The sequence below is a fragment of the Microcaecilia unicolor genome, chromosome 7 (assembly GCF_901765095.1).
Source record: "Microcaecilia unicolor chromosome 7, aMicUni1.1, whole genome shotgun sequence".
NCBI lineage: Eukaryota > Metazoa > Chordata > Amphibia > Gymnophiona > Siphonopidae > Microcaecilia > Microcaecilia unicolor.
Window position 1 is genome coordinate 281,824,035 of NC_044037.1, and position 23,683 is coordinate 281,847,717.

At 46.5% G+C, this 23,683-nt stretch overlaps 1 protein-coding gene across 1 annotated transcript in view; it reads left to right on the top strand.

Annotated features, from left to right (window-relative positions):
- Positions 1-3,125: 3,125 nt before the first annotated feature.
- LOC115474650 (adenylate cyclase type 5-like) overlaps positions 3,126-23,683 on the top strand; it is a 542,557-nt gene continuing 521,999 nt past the window's right edge. The window contains exon 1 of the mRNA XM_030210240.1: positions 3,126-4,069. Within this exon, the coding sequence (XP_030066100.1) occupies positions 3,149-4,069 (921 nt within the window). The 5' untranslated portion in view covers positions 3,126-3,148. The remainder of the gene's footprint in view (positions 4,070-23,683) is intronic.

Genomic DNA, 23,683 nt, shown 5'->3' on the forward strand with positions numbered 1-23,683 from the left:
TGTTCTGCTGTCTCTTTTCTCCTCCCATCCATGTCCAGCTATTGCCCTCTCCTCTCATCCATGTCCAGTAAATTCTCCTCTCTCCCCTGCCCTCCCCTCCATGTCCAGCGGTTCTCCTCTGCCCTTCCATCCATGTCCAGTGACTTGCCCCAGCCCTGCAAGCAAGTCTGGGGAAGTGTAGGGCACTGAAGCAGATAAACAGAGGGAAGGAGGGATTCTGGAGCAAGCTGGGACACAGGAGAAGCTGAGCTATAGGAAGGCAGGGAAGCTGGGAAAAGGAGCAATAGCATCCACAACAGAGACCAGCCCAGACGAAGATCAAGGCAGAGGAGCTAGTGGAACTGTGCTGAGAAGCAGTGTCCTGCCGGGACTAGGGCAGATCTACCTTGGGAGAAGTGCAGGGATGTGCTGAGTGTAGTATTGTCCACGAGGGGCCGTGCAGTCCGGGGCAGTGCTGAGGAGATCAGGGCCAAAGCAAGAAGCCGGGAGGGAGTGGTGTGGCTGGGGGCCCCACATCCCTGAAGAGTTCAGCCTGTGTGTGGGTCCAGCCATGTATGCCCTGGTCCAGAGAGAGTGAAGCTGACCCCTTGAGATTTTGCCTGCTTATTGCAGAGTAACTGTGAATATTTATCCTTGAAGTATTTATTACAGAGAGCCTGAGTTTTAGTAGCAGAGATAGGTAGGAGCAAAGTATTAATTGAGTTTGTGCACGTTTGGGATGTCGTGTTATTGCAGATGTCGGGTTGGGGTCTTGGTACATTTTATAGTAAATTTGAACACCTTATTGACTTTGTAATTTATTGAAAAGTATGTAACACCTTGTACTTATCTTTATTTAATGCCATCACACTTAACAATTGGTACCAACTTAAAGAAACATATCCAAGCATTTCCTTTTATTTTGCTATTTAATAAAATATTTAATATTACTTCCCTCACCCATAACTGTCTTGTCTGTCTGTATTATCTAGATTGTAAGCTCTTTTGAGCAGGGACTGTCTCTTTGTATCAGGTGTTCAGCGCTGCGTGCGTCTGCTAGCGCTATACAAATGCTAATAATAATAATAATAATAATAATAATTTCTTGTGCAATCTCTAGGTTTCCTGGAGCTTATTTGGGAACCCCGCTTGACATTTCTATTTTCATTTATCTAGTTATTGTAATTGTCCACTCTACCACTAGGGGGTCTACAGTTACTTCATACATTCTTCCCTCTAGGATCTCATAAACATATTTTGGTTTAAGCGAATCCGCTTTTCCTTTGCACAAAAAGGGTGGTCACCTATCCTTCCACGCGAAAGCTAAAAAAAACAGCAAACCAAACAAAACATTAATCTATCCAGCTCCAGCTTTCCAGCTCCCCACAGGTTCAGATTCAGGCACGGGGTTTTGGAACAAATCGGGACATGAAAACAAACAAAAAAAGTCAGGTAGCAGATATCCAATTGCAGTGCAGGAAAAGGATCTGACAGCCACAAAGCACCAATCACCTGCATCTAGGGGCGGGGAGAGGGGCTGCAGTTTGGTTGAATGGGAGTACAAAGACTAGTTTGAAAGGTGCAGATCGATGGTGCCCAGGGCGAAAGTGTGTGCGCGCGCGCCTCGTTCTTCTTGCTGTGCTGCTGCTGAGTGGGGCTGGAAATACAGAGAGGGAAGCCTTGCATAGGGAAAGCTGCACTTGCAGGCTCTGTTTCAATTTACCAGTGTGGGGTTTTTTTTTCCTCCTCCACTTCTGTATAAATATGAAAGAGTGATACTTTTTACAATTTTTTATTTATTATTCACGTTCAAGTGCACGAGTAGAAACAATCTTTGTGTGGAAGACGCTTTAGGGGAATGTGGTTGTGCATGACCTGTTTGATTTCATTGCCAGGTCTTACAGATCTCGGTTTACAAGCGATGCAAAGGGGGACTTAAGAACTCGTGAAGACCTTTGATGTGTGGCGAATTTGGGGATTGCCTTTTCTGTGCTGTGCATTGGCCCAGCACTGGATGGGAAATGCCCCTGCTCGGCTAGTGGATGTATTTCTCCTTCCAAGAATCGACTCGTTCCTGCATGTTGGTGCATTTGACCTGAAGGACGAGGAACTGAAATTTGACTTTGTTGTTAACAATTTGTGGAAAGATGCATCAGCTCAGTTGTAAGGAGAACTAGATGTACCGAAAACCCAAGTGGAGAAAGGTTCTTCTCGGGATCATCTCATCTGTCCTGCAGCCCTATTTATTGGCTTGGACTGGAGGTGGGCTGGAGGGAGAGAGGAGTTGCCTTTACAAAGTATTCCTCCTTCTCCCAACACCTTCTTTTAATACCAAATGAAAAATCAGCATTACAAATGCCCTGCCTGCAGTTTGGGCTTTGCATTTAGCCAGCTGATAAATCACAATCTGCTCTTCTGACGACGGCCAGCAACAGACAGTTTCTTACAGATATAAAGTGTTTTTGTTTTCTTTTACCTATCTTGATAATTAAATCTAAGAATACACACACACGCATTTCACTTTCGATCTCTGAATTTCCAGCGGATGAACCGTCCAGTGGAAGTCAATGCACTTTTTTTTTTCAAAAAAAATCCAGTTTACGTTGGGATATGTCCGAAAATGAGACGCGTAGCCTGGAATACCGAGGAGCTCCGATTTTGAGCAGCTCTGCAGCTAGAGCCTTTAAGTAGAGATGCCTTAATCTAGTTGCCGCCCCCCTTTCTTCATAAAGTGGATTATTTTACTTGGACGCATATGTGATTCATCAGAGACAGCTTCCTCTGCCCTGCTGAAGATTAAGTGATCGTGTTGAGAGACCTCCACCAAGACTTAAGACAAGTGTGCAAATCCCCTTTTCTGGGGAAACATGATTTACTGCAGACAGGCTACAAGTGATGTGGAATTACTTAGCTGCTTCCAGAGAATCAGGTTCTAGGAAGAAATTGATTCCCGGTTCACAATAGTGATCTCTAAGAGAGAATGATGGCAATAAGGCAGCTGGACCGCACCGTTATTGGCAGCTGGTGAATGGTGTATTTGCAGGCCATCATTATCAAAGCACTCTTTAAACATGCTGGCTTTCTGTGACTGTTGAAAGATGTGAGGGTTGGACTTTTTGTGGTTTGGCTGGTGTCACTGTATTTAAGAAGAGGCTTGCTGAGCAAAGCCATGTCTCGATCTAATAGCGTCAGCCCTCCTGGTTTTGGGACTTCTGGTCCAAGGGCCTGTGCTGAGCACAGGTCCGCCTGGGGAGACCCAGAGTTCAGGATCAATGGGTACTCCACCAGATCCTCCAGGAAGACAAGCTCCCGGATGATGAGCAGATGGAGGAGCGAGGAGGACTATGAGGCTCAGCCGGGAAAGAACTCCACGCTGGAGAGCAGGGTGAGTTTCAGGTCGAGGTCTGCCTGGCAGGACCGTGGTGAGGAGAGCCGGAACAACAGAGCCAGCATCACCCCCAAGCATCCTGATGGAGAAGTGAGGCCCAAGTCTGTGGAGCTGGGGCTGGAGGAGAGGCGAGGAAAGGTGAAGGCTGACGAGGACCAGAGCTCCGAAGTTCACTTCTCCATGGCAAGCTGCTGCACCAACCTCCTACAGATCTTCAGGTCCAAGAAGTTCCAGTCGGACAAACTTGAGCGCCTCTATCAGCGTTACTTTTTCAGGCTGAACCAGAGCAGCCTGACCATGCTGATCGGCGTGCTTGTGCTGGTGTGTCTGGTGATGCTGCTTTTCCACTCCATCCCTGGAAATTATGAAATGCCCTATGTGGTAGTCCTTTCGGTGGCCATTTTGGTCATCATAGTGCTGATGGCCGTATGCAACAGGAATGGGTTTCACCAGGACCACATGTGGATTGTGTGCTACTCCGTCATCCTGGTTATTTTCATGGTACAGATCGTCGGGGTGCTGTTGGTGAATCCCAGGAGCGCTTCAGAGGGGGTGTGGTGGACAGTCTTTTTCATATATGTGATCTATACACTGCTTCCTGTGAGGATGAGGGCTGCTGTTATCAGTGGAGTTATTTTGTCTGCTACCCATCTAACCATTTCTCTCAAGATAAATGAAATGGATGATTTTCTCGTCAAGCAGGTGAGTTTGTATGGTTTGGTTTTTTTTCGGTTTCGTTGGAATTATTCCCTCTGAATTGCTTGTATTCTACTGCGAAAAGTAAGTAGAGGAGCACATATTTGATCTGCTGAAAAAGTCGATAACCTGCTTTTGGTGACTAGAAATGGGGCAAAGCCAGGTGGTAAAATCCTCTCAGACATCAGCTTAACAACTGCAGATGAGGCAGGGTCTCTGAGATTTCCCTACCAGCCATTCCCTCCCCCCCCCCAACACCTCCACGCCCAGCACTAGACTGAAATAGCTGATCTGAACTCCACTGCTTCTGGTGAAGCAGGGTGGCATGGTGCCCTTTGCCTTCACCGCCCTATCAGTCGGCGGAGTCCCATTCCCGTTGACGCTGACATTTCTGCCCTCTGCATGCGATTTGAGCTGTGGGATGCTGGTTCCACTGCTTCTTACCCTCCCTCTCCTCTCCCTTTCCCTCACAGCAGCATGTCTGCCCCTGATACTCCTGATGTTCGTCTCCTCTGTTCTCACCCCCCCACCTCTGAACACATAATCGGAGTTGCAGGACCCAGTCCTAACTGGTATTGATGCTTTATCAACACCCCCCCCCCCAACTCAATTCAAATAGCAGGAGCCTATTTCCCAGTTTCCCTGATACCCTCGAGTAGTGTGATGTGGTAGCCATGTTAGTCTACTTTTAAAGGTAATCAATAGATTATTTTATTTGTATTGATTACCTGATACTCTAGATGCTGCCTTCCTTTCCCATTCCTAAAACAGTAGTGGGGGAGAGCTCCTAGCATCCAGCTCTGCTCCATGATCCCAGACTATGCTGCCATTTTAAAAAAAACTTGCGGCTGATGTACGGAACTCACAATGTCGAGTGTCCTGGCACAAAGTGAATTTGAGATTGGGCAAGGGAGAGGAAGGGAAAAGGTATTGGATGCAGCTAGGAATGAGTGCCTGTCTTTCCGAACGGGGACGATAGATGAAGATAGGTCAGATGAAATAGAGAGAGAGAGAGAAATCCACAATGGGAATAGAGTGGATAATCAGACGCAGGAGAGAGACACAGAGAGTCTGAGGATGAAATGGAAGATCAGACAGAACAGGGGACTGACGCCAAGATAATGCCTGTAGTGGAAACCGAAGCTGTGGTCGGAGGGAGAAAGAGGCTTACGGGTGACCGTACACAGGGAGTGGAAGAGAGGCTCTTCTGCCAGGGAGGAGGATAGGGAGAGGAGAGAGAATGTAAAAAGCGGAGATGCAGGGAAAATAAAAAGGTACAGGATAAAAAAGAATGAGGAAGAAAGACATGAGCAACAGTGGAAAGAAGCTTCCCGGGAGAGAAAGTGACACCGCCTAGGCATATAGCAGAGAGGAAAAAAGTTTAAGGAAACAGGAGTGAAAAAGGGAACTGTAAAACAAAAGAGAAACAAAGGAAATGGAACATATAGAGGGGCATAATTGAACGAAAACGTCTATCTCCATGGGCGTTTATCTCCGAGAACGGGTCCGTGAAGGGGCGGACCGAACCGTATTTTCGGAAAAAATAGACGTCCATGTTTTATTCGACAATTTGTGAGCTGGGTGTTTTTGTTTTTCAGTGATAATGGAAAATGAAAGCGCCCAGCTCAAAAACGAATAAATCCAAGGCATTTGTTCGTGGGAGGGGCCAGGAGTCGTAGTGCACTGGTCCCCCTCACATGCCAGGACACCAACCGGGCACCCTAGGGGGCACTTTTACAAAAACAAAAAAAAAAGGTAAAAGAGCTCCCAGGTGCATAGCACCCTTCCCTTGGGTGTTGAGCCCCCCAAATCCCCCTCAAAACCCACCACCCACAAGTCTACACCATTACTATAGCCCTAAGGGGTGAAGGGGGCCACCTACATGTGGGTACAGTGGGTTTGGGGGGGTTGGGCGACTAAGCATTAAGCAGCACAATTGTAACAGGTAGGGGGGGGGGTGGGCCTGGGTCCACCTGCCTGGAGTCCACTGCACCCCCTAACAACTGCTCCAGGGACCTGCATACTGCTGCCAGGGAGGTGGGTATGACATTTGAGGGTGAAAATAAAAAGTTGTGAAACATCATTTTTTGTGGTGGGAGGGGGTTAGTGACCACTGGGGGAGTCAGGGGAGGTCATCCCCGATTCCCTCTGGTGGTAATCTGGTCATTTAGGGCACTTTTTGGGGCCTTATTCATGAAAAAACAGGGTCCAGGAAAAGTGCCCTAAATTCTAGCTACAAACGCATACTTTTTTTCCATTATCGGCGAAAGGCGCCCATCTCTCCTCGGCCGATAACCACGCCCCAGTTCCACCTTCGCCACGCCTCCGACACGCCCCCGTCAACTTTGTACGCTTCCGCGATGGAGTGCAGTTGAAAACGTCCAAAATCGGCTTTCCATTATACCGATTTATTCGTTTTTGTGAGATAAACGTCTCTCCTGATTTGGGTCGAAATCTAGGCGTTTTTCTCTTTCAATTATAAGGTGGATAGTAACATAGTAGATGACGGCAGAAAAAGACCTGCACAGTCCATCCAGTTTGCCCAACAAGACAAACATATGTGTAAACCTTACCTTGATTTGTACCTGCCTTTTTCAGGGCACAGACCGTACAAGTCTGCCCAGCAGTATTTCCCGCCTCCCAACCACCAGTCCCGCCTCCCATCACCGGCTCTGGCAGAGACCGTATAAGTCTGCCCTCCACTATCCTCGCCTCCCAACCACCAACCTCTCTTCCCCCACCTGCTCCGCCACCCAATTTTGGCTAAGCTTCTGAGGATCCATTCCTACTGCATAGGATTCCTTTATGCATATCCCACGCATGTTTGAATTCCGTTACTGTTTTCATCTCCACCATCTCCTGCAGCAGGGCATTCCAAGCATCCACCACCCTCTCCGTGAAAAAATACTTCCTGACATCTTTCCTGAGTCTGCCCCCCTTCAATCTCATTTCATGTCCTCTCATTCTACCGCCTTCCCTTCTCCGGAAAAGGTTCGTTTGCGGATTAATACCTTTCAAATATTTGAACGTCTGTATCATATCACCCCTGTTCCTCCTTTCCTCCAGGGTATACATGTTCAGGTCAGCAAGTCTCTGCTCATACGTCTTGGAACGCAAATCCCATACCATTCTCGTAGCTTTTCTTTGCACCGCTTCCATTTGATACATAGTCAAGAATAAACGACAAAAGGTATTTGATGGGTGTGGGAAACTCGAATCGCTAGATAACTACAATTATGATATGTCCCACTACTTAATGGGTATCCACCAAAATCATATAATATTCCTTACTTTGTGGAAGAGAGGAGAAATGAATAAATGACAGCCAGACAGGTTAGAAACTAGATTTCTCTTTGCAAAAGACAAGTATATCCAAATATTTCATGTGATATTGTGGCACATAATGTTGTAAAATGGACTTAATTTAAGAATGACACTACCACTTTGGTAGAAAACCGCTTTACTAATGCTCTGTAAATTCTGTTTGCATTCAGTTGCCTCATTTTTGCATTACTTGGTGGCTTCTCGTTAGTGTCCGTGACCTTCACTATATTGCACTGTGTCTTGACATTTCTTAAACAGAGCCTAAAGAAAAGCAAATGAGGGGAAAGTGCTTTTTCAACGAGGCCCTCAGGGCCTTTTATTAAAAGTACAGTAAGAAGTTAACGTGAGAATTAGTGCAGGCCATAGGTGCCAACTTTTCAAAATGGTTGGGGAGGCCGCTCGTCTCTGGTCAGGCTGTCTTTAAAGGAAGAGCACCGCAGGTGGTGCCACAGAGGGAGGACTTATGGGTAAAAGAAAGGCAAGGGGGAGCACCTCAAGTCCTACCAGTCATTCTTCATCCCCAACCTCAACTCATTGCCTCAATTCACCATCCTACTCTCAGTCCACCTACACCCAGGGCTTTTTTTGTGCCGGTACGCACTGGTACGGCGTACCGGCGCCTTTTTTTCCCCCGACGAGTCCTGCACCCTTCCTCTCACTCCCCTACATACTGTTTTTTTACAGACTCAGCACACGAACGGTGCAGCGATTGAGAGAGGATGGCAGCGTCGGAGCTTCCCTCTGCGAGTCCCGCCTACTTTGTTTCAACTTCCTGTTTCCGCATAGGCGGGATTCGCAGAGGGAAGCTCCGACACGGCCTGCCTCTCTCAATCGCTGCACCGTTCGCGCTGCCGAGTCCGATGCTGGCAGCCTTTATCACTTCACTGGCTGGCAGGCAGTGGAGAAGGAGGATGGGCTGGGGGTAGAAGAATCGCTGGACATGGATGAGAGGGGAGGGCAGGGGAGAGAGGAGAATCGCTGGACATCGATGAGAGGGGAGGGCAGGGAAGAGAGGAGAATCGCTGGACATGGATGTGAGGGGAGGGCAGGGAAGAGAGGAGAAATACTGGAAATGGATGGAGAGCAGAGCAGGAGATAGAGGAGAATTGCTGGACATGGATGGATGGAGGGGTTGGCGGGGAGAGAGGAGAAATGCTGACTTGGATGGAGAGAGAATTATTGCTTTATATGGATACAGGGGAGGGAAGGGAGAGGAGAAATATAGATACAGGGGAGGGAAGGGAGAGGAGAAATGCTGGACATGGATGGAGGGGAGGAGAGAGGAGAAGTGCTGGTAATGGATGGAGGGGAGGAAAGAAAAAAGAAGATGCACATGGATGGAGATGAGGGAAAGGGAAGAGAGGAGAAAAACTGCACATGGATGGAGAAAATAGGCAAAAGCTGGATCCATGTTATACCTCCTCCAGTCAATTCCATGGAGGAGGACCCAGCTTTTATTTATGGATGTATGACAAGAAATGAAGAAGAAAGGAGGAAAGTAAAGAAATAAATGGAAAGGAAGCCCTGGAAACAGAGTTAAGGGATCAGATAGAGAGCAGCAGAATCAGAGACTGGGATGGACAGAAAAACAAAGTCACCAGACAACAAAGGTAGAAAAAAATCATTTTATTTTCATTTTAGTGTTTGAAATATGTCCAATTTGAGAATTTACATCTGCTGTCTTATTTTGCACTGGGTATACTGGAGCTGTAACAGCTGACAGAAATTACAGTGGGGGAAATAAGTATTTGATCCCTTGCTGATTTTGTAAGTTTGCCCACTGACAAAGACATGAGCAGCCCATAATTGAAGGGTAGGTTATTGGTAACAGTGAGAGATAGCACATCACAAATTAAATCCGGAAAATCACATTGTGGAAAGTATATGAATTTATTTGCATTCTGCAGAGGGAAATAAGTATTTGATCCCCCACCAACCAGTAAGAGATCTGGCCCCTACAGACCAGGTAGATGCTCCAAATCAACTCGTTACCTGCATGACAGACAGCTGTCGGCAATGGTCACCTGTATGAAAGACACCTGTCCACAGACTCAGTGAATCAGTCAGACTCTAACCTCTACAAAATGGCCAAGAGCAAGGAGCTGTCTAAGGATGTCAGGGACAAGATCATACACCTGCACAAGGCTGGAATGGGCTACAAAACCATCAGTAAGACGCTGGGCGAGAAGGAGACAACTGTTGGTGCCATAGTAAGAAAATGGAAGAAGTACAAAATGACTGTCAATCGACAAAGATCTGGGGCTCCACGCAAAATCTCACCTCGTGGGGTATCCTTGATCATGAGGAAGGTTAGAAATCAGCCTACAACTACAAGGGGGGAACTTGTCAATGATCTCAAGGCAGCTGGGACCACTGTCACCACGAAAACCATTGGTAACACATTACGACATAACGGATTGCAATCCTGCAGTGCCCGCAAGGTCCCCCTGCTCCGGAAGGCACATGTGACGGCCCGTCTGAAGTTTGCCAGTGAACACCTGGATGATGCCGAGAGTGATTGGGAGAAGGTGCTGTGGTCAGATGAGACAAAAATTGAGCTCTTTGGCATGAACTCAACTCGCCGTGTTTGGAGGAAGAGAAATGCTGCCTATGACCCAAAGAACACCGTCCCCACTGTCAAGCATGGAGGTGGAAATGTTATGTTTTGGGGGTGTTTCTCTGCTAAGGGCACAGGACTACTTCACCGCATCAATGGGAGAATGGATGGGGCCATGTACCGTACAATTCTGAGTGACAACCTCCTTCCCTCCGCCAGGGCCTTAAAAATGGGTCGTGGCTGGGTCTTCCAGCACGACAATGACCCAAAACATACAGCCAAGGCAACAAAGGAGTGGCTCAGGAAGAAGCACATTAGGGTCATGGAGTGGCCTAGCCAGTCACCAGACCTTAATCCCATTGAAAACTTATGGAGGGAGCTGAAGCTGCGAGTTGCCAAGCGACAGCCCAGAACTCTTAATGATTTAGAGATGATCTGCAAAGAGGAGTGGACCAAAATTCCTCCTGACATGTGTGCAAACCTCATCATCAACTACAGAAGACGTCTGACCGCTGTGCTTGCCAACAAGGGTTTTGCCACCAAGTATTAGGTCTTGTTTGCCAGAGGGATCAAATACTTATTTCCCTCTGCAGAATGCAAATAAATTCATATACTTTCCACAATGTGATTTTCCGGATTTAATTTGTGATGTGCTATCTCTCACTGTTACCAATAACCTACCCTTCAATTATGGGCTGCTCATGTCTTTGTCAGTGGGCAAACTTACAAAATCAGCAAGGGATCAAATACTTATTTCCCCCACTGTAAGGGAATATTAAAGTGAGGATGATAAAATAAGGGTTCTGAACAAGTGAATAAGGGTTAGGAGTTAAAAGCAGCATCAAAAAGGTGGGCTTTTAGCCTAGATTTGAAGATGGCCAGAGATGGAGCTTGACGTACTGGCTCAGGAAGTCTATTCCAGGCATATGAAATCCTGACTGAGTGTCATCAAAATGTTATACTCCTCTAGATAATCCTGCAATTGAAAGGCTGCCACTCCCTCTTGTATTTTAGTAAGAGCTGGGAAGTTTTCTAAGGTCTATAATTAAAATAAATAATATTGCGCTTAATTTCTGGGTATGCCAATACCAGTTTACGCTACTGTTCTATAACTGAATCTGAGCACCCAGATGTCATTATTGAATAGGCTTTCACGGTAAAGCATCGGACATCTAAAACGAGACATCTACTTATAGATTTGTCCCCTAAAAGGGCTGATTCAATTGTATAAGCGGTAAATGCTATGCACTGGCAGGTGGAAGATCCCCAGTTCGAACCCCCACTTCTGCTGTCTAGGGAGGAGATGCATTTAACATACCAGGAAAGCAACCTGCTTTTTGACTAGTTCCAGCTGGTTTAGCTAGCATCTTATTCAGCGGGAGATGCACAAAAGGGTTCTGCAGGCTGTTTTCTGTTTGTGTCAGCAGTCAGTGGGAATGGTATGCAAAGTTATTAAAAGGAGCTGATTACCATTCAGATGTGCAGTCCGAGTGATGGATAGACTACAACCCCTGCCTTTTACGACAAAATTTTTATGGGAGGTCAGGAGCTGTCGTAGCAGCACAGTGGTAAGCTGAAGAGGCAATTTCTGTCTCTTCTGTGTTGAAAGGACGCTAGTCCTGGACAGTGCTGCTGGAGGGGAGCCCAGCAGGTAGGTGAGGGCTGTCTCCGCTTGTGCTGGTTTCTTTTCCTCTGCTCTTTCTCCTCTTTTCCTTATTCTTTCTTGCCTTCTCTTGCGGTAGAGGCAGCTGAGCTCCGCGCTGTGGGGGATCGTGGAAAATTCAATGATTGAAAAGTAGGAATAAATCAATTCTTTTTTTGCCTTTCTCTTTCCCCCCGCCCCTCGAGCTGTGGAGGCTTTGAAAAAAAAAAAGTTGCACACGACTCTCAATACATGCAGCTTGTATGTGTGTATGAAACCTGTGGAATGCTGTGGAGGGTTGTTCTGGGCATGTGCATAGCAGCCACACTTAAACGATTGGCTGCCCTATGCATGCGCTGGCATGAACTGCATGATAAAAGTCTGTGCAGCACATTTGCATGCATTTTCTTTTTTGAGAATCGCTTGCTATTTCCACCACAGTAAATTTAGAGAACGATTCTTTCTAGGGACTTTAGTGCATCAGGTCCTAGGTTGGCTGGGGATTCTGTAGAGGCAGCATTACAGCTCCAGTTGGGCGGGAGTTGTGGTCATCGCTTAAGGGCAGTACCAGTGATCGGGTTCAATACCCAAGACTGAGTGCTGTCAGGGCAGTGACCAGACTAGGTGTGTTGACAGATCTAATGGAACCAAGGAATTGCCAGGTAGTTGCTATCAGTGGCATAGCCACGGGACAGGAGGCCTCGGGGTCTAGGTTCCCCTCCCCCCCCCCACACACACACACATTGGACCCAGGCCCCCTTCAAAATTGTGGTACCAGATGCATGGCTGGAGGGGCTGCCCAAGCTTCACCAGCCAAACAGATTCTGTGCCAGAGCCGTGCCCCGTGACCGCTGAAGCGGCGAGGAAGCTGGAAGAGTACTCCAGCCGCCGGTGCCGGCACTTCCGTTCATACTCTGTTTATGCATTGAACTGAGCATGTGTCGGAAGCTGGAGAACTGAGCAAGCTGCTTCAGAGATCACGGGTGCAGCTCTGGCAGAGAATTTCTTCCTGTCGTGCGGCTTGAGCATCCCCACCAGAAAAGGTATCATTTGAGGGGAGAGGGAGGGAGGGAGGAGAACTGACAGGAAGTACTTGGCCCTCCAGTCCATCCCTGGGCCTCCTTCCCCCAAAAAACTTAAGTACATAAGTAATGCCATACTGGGAAAAGACCAAGGGTCCATCGAGCCCAGCATCTTGTCCACAACAGCGGCCAAGCCAGGCCAATGGCACCTGGCAAGCTTCCCAACGTACAAACATTCTATACATGTTATTCCTGGGATTTTGGATTTTTCCAAGTCCGTTTAGTAGCGGTTTATGGACTTGTCCTTTAGGAAACCGTCCAACCCCTTTTTAAACTCTGCTAAGCTAACCGCCTTCACCACATTTTCCGGCAATGAATTCCAGAGTTTAATTACACGTTGGGTGAAGAAAAAGTTTCTCCGATTTGTTTTAAATTTACTACACTGTAGTTTAATCGCATGCTCCCTAGTCCTAGTATTTTTGGAAAGCGTGAACAGATGCTTCACATCCACCTGTTCCACTCCACTCATTATTTTATATACCTCTATCATGTCTCCCCTCAGCCGTCTCTTCTCCAAGCTGAATAACCCTAGCCTCCTTAGTCTTTCTTCATAGGGAAGTCGTCCCAACCCTGCTATCATTTTGGTCGCCCTTCGCTGCAACTTTTCCAATTCTACTATATCTTTCTTGAGATGCGGCGACCAGAATTGAACACAATACTCAAGGTACGGTCGCATCATGGAGCGATACAACGGCATTATAACATCCTCACACCTGTTTTCCATACCTTTCCTAATAATACCCAACATTCTATTCTAGCCGCAGCAGCACACTGAGCAGAAGGTTTCAGCGTATTATTGACGACACCCAGATCCCTTTCTTGGTCCGTAACTCCTAACGTGGAACCTTGCATGACGTAGCTATAATTCAGGTTCTTTTTTCTCACATGCATCACCTTGCACTTGCTCACATTAAACGTCATCTGCCATTTAGCCGCCCAGTCTCCCAGTCTCGTAAGGTCCTCTTGTAATTTTTCACAATCCTGTCGCGAGTTAACGACTTGAGTTGATATCGCAAGTTTGCGATATCAGATCCCAGCTCTGGTTCTGACAGAGCTAGAACTCTAAACAAGCAGGAGAAAACTGTTGTGTGTAAAAAAAAACAAAAATCAGAACAAAAGCAAACCACATTAGACGTGCTATCAGTGATCCCACATGAATGCAAAAGATACTGGGCCACCGCACAGCAAAACATTAATGAGAAGCAATCCTTATATTTGTTTGTTTTTACAGTTTTGCGTAAAGCACAGCAAAATAACACGTTGTTACAGCATGTTTTCTCGTAATTATAATTAACTTGTTCTTGTAGGTGTTTGTGCAGCGATGTGTGGATTTTGCATTGGAACTGTGTATTTTTATGCACCCTTATTCACAGGGCCGGGTGAAAATTGTGGGAGTTCATAGGCCTTGAGGGGGAAGGGAGGGGAGGAATTTAGTGCAGCAGCTTATCTCCTGCAAGCACTTTCAGCATGTCCAGTCAGTCCTCGTGTGCTGATAGGCCCTGTGGTGGCCTGAGCCCTAATATGGAAAGATGATCCTTAGTGGTAGTAACGCAAGACTACCACTAGGGTTTGCTGGGCATCATTTTAGATCTGCACTGTCAGTGCAGGAGAGACTGGGAATTGCTTCTTCCCACTCCCTTGACCATCACTGATTTGTTAAGGTAAGGGTGAGGGTGAGCCATGGGGGAGGAGGGTGCAAGGGTCTTTATGGACCTGGGGGTGCCACTTGGGATAGGGAGGCATACCTTGGGGGGGGGGGGGGAGTAATTGGAGACATTATTGGGGAAGATCTATGCAGAGGACTGGTACAAATAAGTGATGCCTTTTTAAGAGGCAGCCCGGAAGCATCGGGCTGCAGCTTGGTGGCCTGATGCTCCTGGCTGATTGACTATCCCTGTTTGCAAGGTGACGCACAGGCAGTACAAGTCCATTGCCACAGCAAACAGCAACCTATGGTACAGAGATTCTGCAGGTTGATGATTCTCATGGTAAGTCATGGTGTGTGGTAAAGGCTCGCCTGTTAGTGCACCTTGATAACTTCCAATGGAAAACAAGAATTTATGGTCATGGCAGGGGTTGTTAGTAACGATTTGTTACATAGGATTTTTTTTTTATATAAATTGAAAATGTGCCTGTAGTCTTTACTGACTCTATGTTTCCTAGGTTGTTCTTTTTGCTTTCTTTTTGGCAATTGTGCCAGAAGCGCTGTTGACTCCTCAGCTTGTCTAGGGTCTGTCTGGAAGGGTATTTTCAAGCCAGAACCCTTTGGCATCATTTTAGTGGTAGTGCTAGTTTTTGGGATATCCCCAATAAATATTCATGAGATGGAGCCACCCTCCTTTTGGTCCATGAGAAAGGCTTGATCTACACATTCTGTTTATATGGGAAACCAGATTTCCATTATGTGGCTTCCCACTATTCCAGAACCTGTGAGAATAGTTGTGTCCATCAACCAGTAGGTGAAGATAGAGAACTGAAACTGAGCTGAGACATATCTCCCTTGGGATCCAGGCAAGCTCCTCAGTATTTTCTGTCTCCAGCAGATGAACGGGCACACTTTTTTCAGCCTCTAGTTCTAAGTGATTTGCTCCTGGTCCAGTTGGTCTGCTGGTCCTCAGTTGAGCTTTGCAGGTGACTTGAGTCTGCAGTCATATCTGGAGGTCCTCAGATCCCTGTCTTTGACGCCCTGCAAATTTACTTCTTCCCTCCCTTCACCTTTCCCGTTTCCTGTATAGCTCTGTTTTTCCAGCACAACAACCTTTAAAAAAAAAAGAAAGAAAGGAGAAAGAAAGAGGTTTATGTTGAAAGTGGGACAGAGTATCAGTCCTGATCCTTTGTTATCTGGGGTAATTGTGAGCTTCAACCGACAGTGGTAAGCCCGACTAAAGTTTGACTCAGGACCGCTTGGAAGGCTGTAAGTTCTACTTGGTGCAGGGGAGAGATCCTGAATCACCACTTAGGACCACATTGTGCTGTATTTGTGACTGTGGGGGTGAATGGCGACTCCCGCAGAGGCAGTTAAGCATTGTTCCCGCTGTGGGACCTGCTGGCCAATGTCGGGGCATTTCAGTGTGTGCAAGCCAGGAATCCGAGAGGTGTGGAGGAAAAGGTTGGTGGCAGCACATCTTCGGATTTGGCGCAGCATCCGGTGGACTTTGAGCTCTCTGGCAGGGCCGATGCGCATTTGATGCAGGAGAGCGCAGAAACAGGCGCCATGTTGTCCAGGCCGACTGGCAGTGAGGAACAGCCTCTGTCTGATCATGCACCGAGCAAGCCACCATTTTATATCCTCAGGGCTTGACAGGGCATTTAGCTGCATGGAGATCTTTGTTTTCTCTGGAATTTATATTGCTCTTACAATCACACCAGTCTTCCTTTTGTGCGGATGGAAAGTCTTCCTCAGAGTCAACTAAAGCACCCAATGCTTTCCGAGCTTCACAGTGATGCGAGGCTGGCCCATTCTTCTGTTCCTCTGGTGGGAGGATGTCTTTAGAAGTTTCGGGAGGAGTGGGCCGAGATCACATGAGATCACTGGGTTCTGAATATTCTTACAGAAGGTTACAAGTTGGAGTTCTCCCGCCTGGTCGTTCCTCTCTTCTTGCAGCCTACTTGATGAAAGGGAGCCAAGGCAGTCAAGGTTGAGGTCACTACAGATTTCTTGCTGGCACTTTAGGCCATTGTTCCAGTTCCCCAGGCCGAACAGGGACAAGGCAGATACTCCGTATTCTTCATTGTCCTTCCCGCTATTCCAGAGGCCCACCCAAGGATTCTGAGATGTTTATTCGCTGCAAAGTAATGGATCAAATAATGACTGACACCTTGCATGGTGCTTTCTACACAGTTGTCCAGAGATGAGAGAAGTCCACATATGTTTGGTCATCTGGTTAATGTTAGGTTAGCGAGGTTGCTGTTTTTGTTCTGAATTTATCCTTACTGCTTGTCTATGTAAGAGCTGGATTGGATGCCAGGAGAGAGATATCTCAGCTCAGTTTTCAGTTCTCTATATCCACCTGCCGGTTGGTGGACACAACTATTCCCAGAGGTCCTGGAATACTGGGAAACTACATAATGGAAAGAGATTTCACAGGTAAGGCCTAATTTCTGCATTTTGAGGACCTCCAGTGTGGTCCAGGGGCTGATTTATTAGAGTATCAACAGTTTAAACTCAAAATTGTTTATGCATTTGCAATACAACTTTTCTTTTACTGCTGTTCAGTGAATGTTGAATTTCTCTAACAGCATGAGGGTGTTAATGTAATTTATTTGACATGTTTGCTATCACTACGGGTGGTGGGGTGGTTAATGAAAAACGTTACTTGTCTGCATGCATATGGAGCCTTTTAGTGTATCTGCAAAGCACACCCGCCTCACGACGGTTCAAGTCTTGGTGATGCGATGGCCGGTTGCCATAGAGATCTCATTCTTGTTTAACTTGGCCCCACTGCTTCCTATAAACCCTTCCTTTTTCTCTTTTTCTCTTTTCAATCCAAGTTGTGTGGAGGTGGATGGGAATGAAGGCAAAATAAATGAACATCCTGAATCTGTTTCAGCTGCCATTCCTTTCCCCAGTGCTGAATCTTGTGCTGGATGTTACGCTAATGCAACACGGCCAATACCAGCGCTTCTGAGTTCAAGTGGTGAATCATTGAACTACTGACAGATTGTCTAATTAATGTTTTTCTTCTGCTTGTTTGTGGATTACAGACGTACTCAGGGGCTTTACTGAGGTTTTTTTTTTTTACCACATATTCTTTCCAGGGCTGCTCTGAAAAAAAAAAAAAATAAGAAACGTAACCTATCAGGCCATTAAAATAGTTTAATATATCTTTGCTTTATTAATTGTTAAAAGCATTATTTGTGAGTATTAAAATCCAACATGTGTGGCTATCACGGGAAGAAACTAGTTTTCTCCGACTAGCAATTTTTGGATTTTGCATCCAGAGCGTTAAGATTTTTATACCCCTTGGAGAAATTTTGGAACACTGCTCTAACAGTGTCTGACCTCCAAAAATGGTACCTTTTGAGGGTTTGAAAACTCATATTCAGTAGGACCTTTGATTTATGTTGCCTGAACAAAATCTCTCTATATAATAATTGGTCAATCTGTGTCCCTGGATGCTGGCTGGCTGGGTTCGTAACAGTATGCAAATGAGCTACTACGTCATCGACTACGTAATCGGCTTGCCTCCAGCCTTCCCTTCCCTCTCAGTGTCCCGCCCTCGCAGGAAGAGGAAATTACATGAGAGGAGGGCGGGACACTGAGAGGGCTGTTGTGGGAGAAGAGGGTGGGCAGGTGAGGGCTGGGGTTGAACTGGAACTCGGGTGCTTACAAGGGGGGCAGGTGGGGGTTGAGTCACTGAACATGGATGGGATGGGATGGGAGGGAAGGGCAGAGGAGAATCGCTGGACGTGGATGCGATGGGAGGGGAGAGCAGGGGAGAATCCCTGGACATGGAGGGCAGTGGAGAGAGGAGAAATCACTTGACATGGATGGGAGGAGAAGGCAGGGGATAATCGCTAGACATGGATGGGAGGGGAAGGGAGAGAGGAGAAATCGCTGGACATGGAGTGGAAGGCAGGGGAGAGAGGAGAATTGCTGGCTATGGATGGATGGAGGGGAGGGCAGGGGAGAGGGGAGGGCAAAGAGGAAACAATAGAAAAAGAAACGCTGATCTGGAAAGGGAGAGAATTTAAAACATAATGGCGATTAGACGATAGCCTTACTAGGGTCCGTTTCATTTTTCGCAAAATGGGCTTTTTTGCTTGTGTATCATAATTGCAGAGAATCCAATCTCACATTACTGAGTGTTACTAATGTATCATCACAGCACTGTTTATTACTGTTTCCCCTTGCTAGAATGTTGGTCTGCCCTGATAGTCAACCCATTGGAATGGAATTAGGAAGGGCTCCATTCCATACCACTGATGGACCTGTGCCTGGGGAAGGACATTTTTGTGTCTACCGTATATGCATGTGTCAGAAGTCTAAAAAAGTAAGATTGTGAGGGAATATCCTTAAGGGGACGTGGCAGCATCCCGTAGACTCCATCACACTCTCCAGAGTCAAAACCATCTTAAAACTCATAGTCTCGCCCGAGGGGGAAGTGACATAGGAGGGCATGGTCCAGGAAGTATAAAAGCCCAGGTCATAGCTAGGTTAAGGAGGCTGAGAGGGAAAGCAGCAACGCCCCATGGGATATGCCTCCACCAGCTGAGACACTTTAGATCCATTCACCATTTTTTGCTTTGCGTGTTCTTGTACACGCTTTTGTAATTACTAGGTTGGATTATTGTAATGCTCAGTTGTTGGGTGTAAGGTAGAAGGAAATCAAACAATTACAGATTATTCAAAATGTTGCATCAAACATGGCCTAACGTGGAATGCACTAAAGTGTTACACCTTAGTTTTTGCATGTGTGTGTGCTAATCATGTAGGAAATATCTTTTGCATTTTTAAGAGACGTCAGGCGGAGAGTGGGCGTTTCTGTGCTAAACAGCGCATCTACATTACCATATGCTAACTGTTTAGCACATGGCTAACACGAGAGCTCTTTCCACCTCCTAAATAGGTGGTGATAAATGCTTCCACAGTAATCTTTTTAAATGACTGTGTGCTTATAGTAACAATGCACAGCCTTAAATGACATAAATAGGAAATAGGGGTTTGCTACAGCCGTGGTAAAAACGGCCTTAGCGTAAGGCAAATTCTTGCTGCAGCTTAGTAAAAGGACACTTAAGTACACAGTACAGTGTACTATACTCATAGAGACCACTAAAGCACTAGCTCTGTATCTTATGAGTACTGTTTTTCCGAATATGCGAACATATACTGTAGGCATATCTGACAACTATTAGCTGTTTCAAGTTACTCTACAAATACTCTCCCCGTCATCATCGTGACCCCTGACGCAGGTGCGGAGCACCGAAACACGGCCCATGTCAGGTCTTTCTTCAATGATTGTTTTTATCAAAGTTTATAATTTAAAGAACTGTGTCCCTCTTTTTAAGGCCCTTGGTGCTGTTTTCTTTGTCTGGATTCAGAAAATGGCATGCAGTGTTAGGTGCTGGAAAGATCCACAGTAACCCCCCCCCGCCCGATATTCAAAAGCATTTAACTGGACAGGATCGGCACCTGGCCAGTTAAATGCCCCATAACCAGCTATCTGTGAATTTTCAGTGGGACCTGGTGTGAATCCTTGCACTCAACTGATGGCAGTTGGGTGCACAAATAACCCCATTCTATAACATTGTGCTTAAATTTTGCAAATGCCCCTGACCCATGGCCACACCCCATTTTGAAGCCTAATTAGTGCCTATTAAGGGCAATAATTGATTAACGACTTGGTATCTAATTTGCAAATGGATCTGTGTCCCAAATTTGGGAACCATGTAGTGAATCGGGGGTTATATTCCTGCTAGGAAGAAAATATTCTAAAAGAGTTGTAGAGTCTAAAAGTGATGTCAAGAAGACAGTCCTGCTCAGTCCTTCTGGGCTTGTTAGCAGTGCTGTGCTTTCAGTTGAAATTAATATTACCGTGTGGTATGTGTTACTGGAGTGCGAGCTGTTGCTGGTCTGCTGCGAAAATGAGCTCAGTGTTTTCTTTCCCAGGTCTTGAATGCAAAAATTATAGGGGCAGGCTTATGAACCTCAACATGTATACGCTGGAAGAGAGGAGGGAGAGAGGAGACATGATAGAAACGTTTAAATATCTCAAGGGCAATTATGTACAGGAAGAGAGTCTTTTTCAACTGAAGGAGAGCTCTGGAATGAGGGGGCATATGACAAAGTTAAGAGGGAATAGACTTAGGAGTAACCTAAGGAAGTATTATTTCACAGAATGGGTGGTGGAGGCGTGGAATGGCCTCCCGGTGGAGGTGGTGGAGTCGAGGACTGTTCCAGAATTTAAAAAGGCATGGGATAAGCATGTGGGATCCAGTGGCGTAGCTACAGGTGGGCCTGGGTGGGCCAGGGCCCACCCAGTTAGGGTTCAGGCCCACCCAACAGTAGCACATGTTTAGTGGTAACTGGTAGGGATCCCAAGCTCTGCCAGCTGAAGACTTTCTCCTGATGGTAACGATAACGCTACTCTCCACAATATCGGGGCCTGCACATGCTCAGTTTTCAGCGCCCACCCACTTCTTGCTTAGGCCCACCCAAAATCTGTTGTCTGGCTACGCCCCTGGTGGGATCGCTTGGGAACAGGTAGAGTTGGGGTTTACAGAGGATGGGCAGACTGGATGGGTCATTTGGCCTTTATCTGCAGTCATGTTTCTATGTTGATGTTCAGTTTACGCTAGTGTACGTTTTCAGTTTCTGAAACAAACGGACCTGGTGCGATGGCCGAAAACTGCTGAAAAGTTTGGCAGTCTCTTCCCTTCAAATTCTCTACCCCCTACTTTTTCCTGATATGAACATTGAGCTCATTATTTTATGTGTCCCTTATTTTGCCAAGTAAATTAAAACAAAGAAAACAGTTTGTGCTCTTATGTTGGGGAACAGCTGAGATGGACAAAGCATGCACTGTCATGGTCTCCTGGAAAGATGTAAAGTGGGTGTTTTGTCATGAAATGAAAGCATTTCTCAGTTACAGGGAATACATGCAGAACGGTATTGCAGTCAGTGGTACCTAATTTTTTGGGACTTATTGACATACCAGTTTGTATGTTTGTAACCCCTTTTTGCCCAGTGAACGTCAAGGCGGCTGGATTATTTTAAGGATTTTTAGGACTGTTTTGTGAGGACAGAGCCGGGACCGGCAAGCTGAGAGGCTGAAAGGCACTGAAAGTCCATTCATGCAGCACTCTTCTTGCATTTAATAGCTTTACTTAAACTTGGATGAAGCAAGCAAAAACTTAGCACAACTTTTCATAATCAACTATTTACAGTCACTAGTAGAAGAAGGGTAATATTCAACATTTACAGTCTCTTGTTAGGTTGTCTGCCAAACCACCTGCCATTGTGGAGGTTCTTTGCAAAAGTCATTTACAGCTGTCCTCTCTTTGAATCCTGTTTTCAGAGATTTGCTGCTTCAGTAAATCTCATTCAGGGAGCTGAGGTCTGAGAGCCTATGGGTTCAAAGTCCTTTGTAGGAATTTTCTTTCTTGCTGGGAGCTCAACCGCTGGGGTTCTCGGTCCTGATGTTTCTCCTGGGCATATGTTTTCCATTGCTTCACCCCTTTCTCCTCTTGCAAAGGCAGTGTTGGTGGTCTGGTTCCCACTTCAGTTCCACCCGGAATCAGTGCATCACCTGTAAAAGGTTCTGTTACTGTTGTTTCGCACCTCTCTTCGCTTCTGCATTGGCTGTGTTAGTCAGTCACGCTCCCCCCTTGCCTAATGGTGCAATGGCCAGAGGAGCAAAGAGCAACATCACTCCCTGGACTTGGTATTTATAGTTAAACCTTTTTTATTAAGTGGACAACCGGAATAGCCAGATGACCAGCCAGAACACTCCAGAAGAGAAACAGGATTACAGAAATAAAAACAAAGGGCAAACAACAAATAGCAAAGGTGTACACACTTGGGTATTTCACTGTAGAGTACACCCTGCCCGACCCCCCCCCCCCCCCAGCCCCCTCCTCCTCTGTGCATTCCGATACAATGAGCCACTCAATGTCCGTAAAATGAGAGGTCCAAGATCCTACTCCAAGCAGTAGGAGTTAGTGTAGTCCAGAAGGGCTCCCAGGTGACCTGGAACAGGCGTCCCGCCGTAGAGTCTAAAGACTATGTGGCATCTCTCTATAGCAAAAACATGGATCATGACTGCCCGCCACGTGGTGTCTTCTCCAAAAGCCACACTGCCAAGAGCACCTTCAGCACCATCATTGCAGCCCAGCTGAGAAATCTGACCATGCCCCACTGGTGAGGAATCTCTGAAGGGGCAACTCCCAATATGAGACTAGAGTGAGCTGGTATAGACAAATGCCAGGTTCTGGAAGCAAAAGACAGAATTTGTCGCCAAATAGATTGAATTTGAGGACATGACCAAAGCACATGACCTAAGGATGCATCCAGTTGACTGCACTTGGGAGAAGCAGAAGAGGAGTAGATCTTCATAACAAAAGCCCAATGTGGAGAATAATAAAGTCACAGGTTAATTTTGTATTGTAACTCCCATTGTGGTAAATGCTTCGTCAGGCTCCAAATGTGGGTGAGGCTAGAGAGTAGACAGCCCTCCGGCAGCTCAACGCCCAAGTCAGTCATCCAAATGCATTCCAGGTGAACCAAGTGCAGGGACGGTGCCTCATCCTTGAGGTGCTGGTGATGGAAAGTTAAAGGTACCTTTTGTTGAGCCTTCAGGGTCAGTGTCGTGTCCAGTGTCTCGTATACTTCTGCCGTAAGGCATATATGATCAATTGTGGCATGATAGTGCTGAAGCTGCAGGTGCGAGAATACAGCCTGGTGGGACAGGTGAAATTTAGTTCTCAGGGAATCAAAGGACTTGAGTGAACCATTCTCCAGTAACCCGTGATGCAAAAGATAATCCCCTTCGATTCCCAGATGGATAATAGTTTAGAGTCAGTGCCTGGTGGGAAAGCTGGATTGTGGCAAAGTGGCAACTAGGGAGTCATGGTGGGCTCAACACCATGAAAGTGGCAGAGCTAACACCAAATGACACGCAAGGGCCAGTAGTGTACATAAGCTTGGGGCACCGGTGGTACTGCAGACAATGGGGCATGTAGATAGTAGGCAAGGTGAATAGGACCCATGATCTCCAATTCCAAGGCTGTATAGATGAAATACCCAGTGTTCCTAAACCAATCATGAATGTGCCTCATTCCACAGCTAACAGTCAAGAAGCAAAGGCTAAGGAGGCCCAGGACCCCCCCCCCCTCTCACGCAGCAACACGGATGTCCTGAGGGAAAGCTGGGGCCTCCTCCCTGCTACAAAAATTGTTGGAACAATGAATTTAACAGCTTGGAAAGCAGCTTGGAAGTGAACTCAGTTGCCTCTACCGGTGTTAGCTATGTGGACTCTTGACTTGGAAATGTCTCAGCTTGCAGAACCATTAATTTA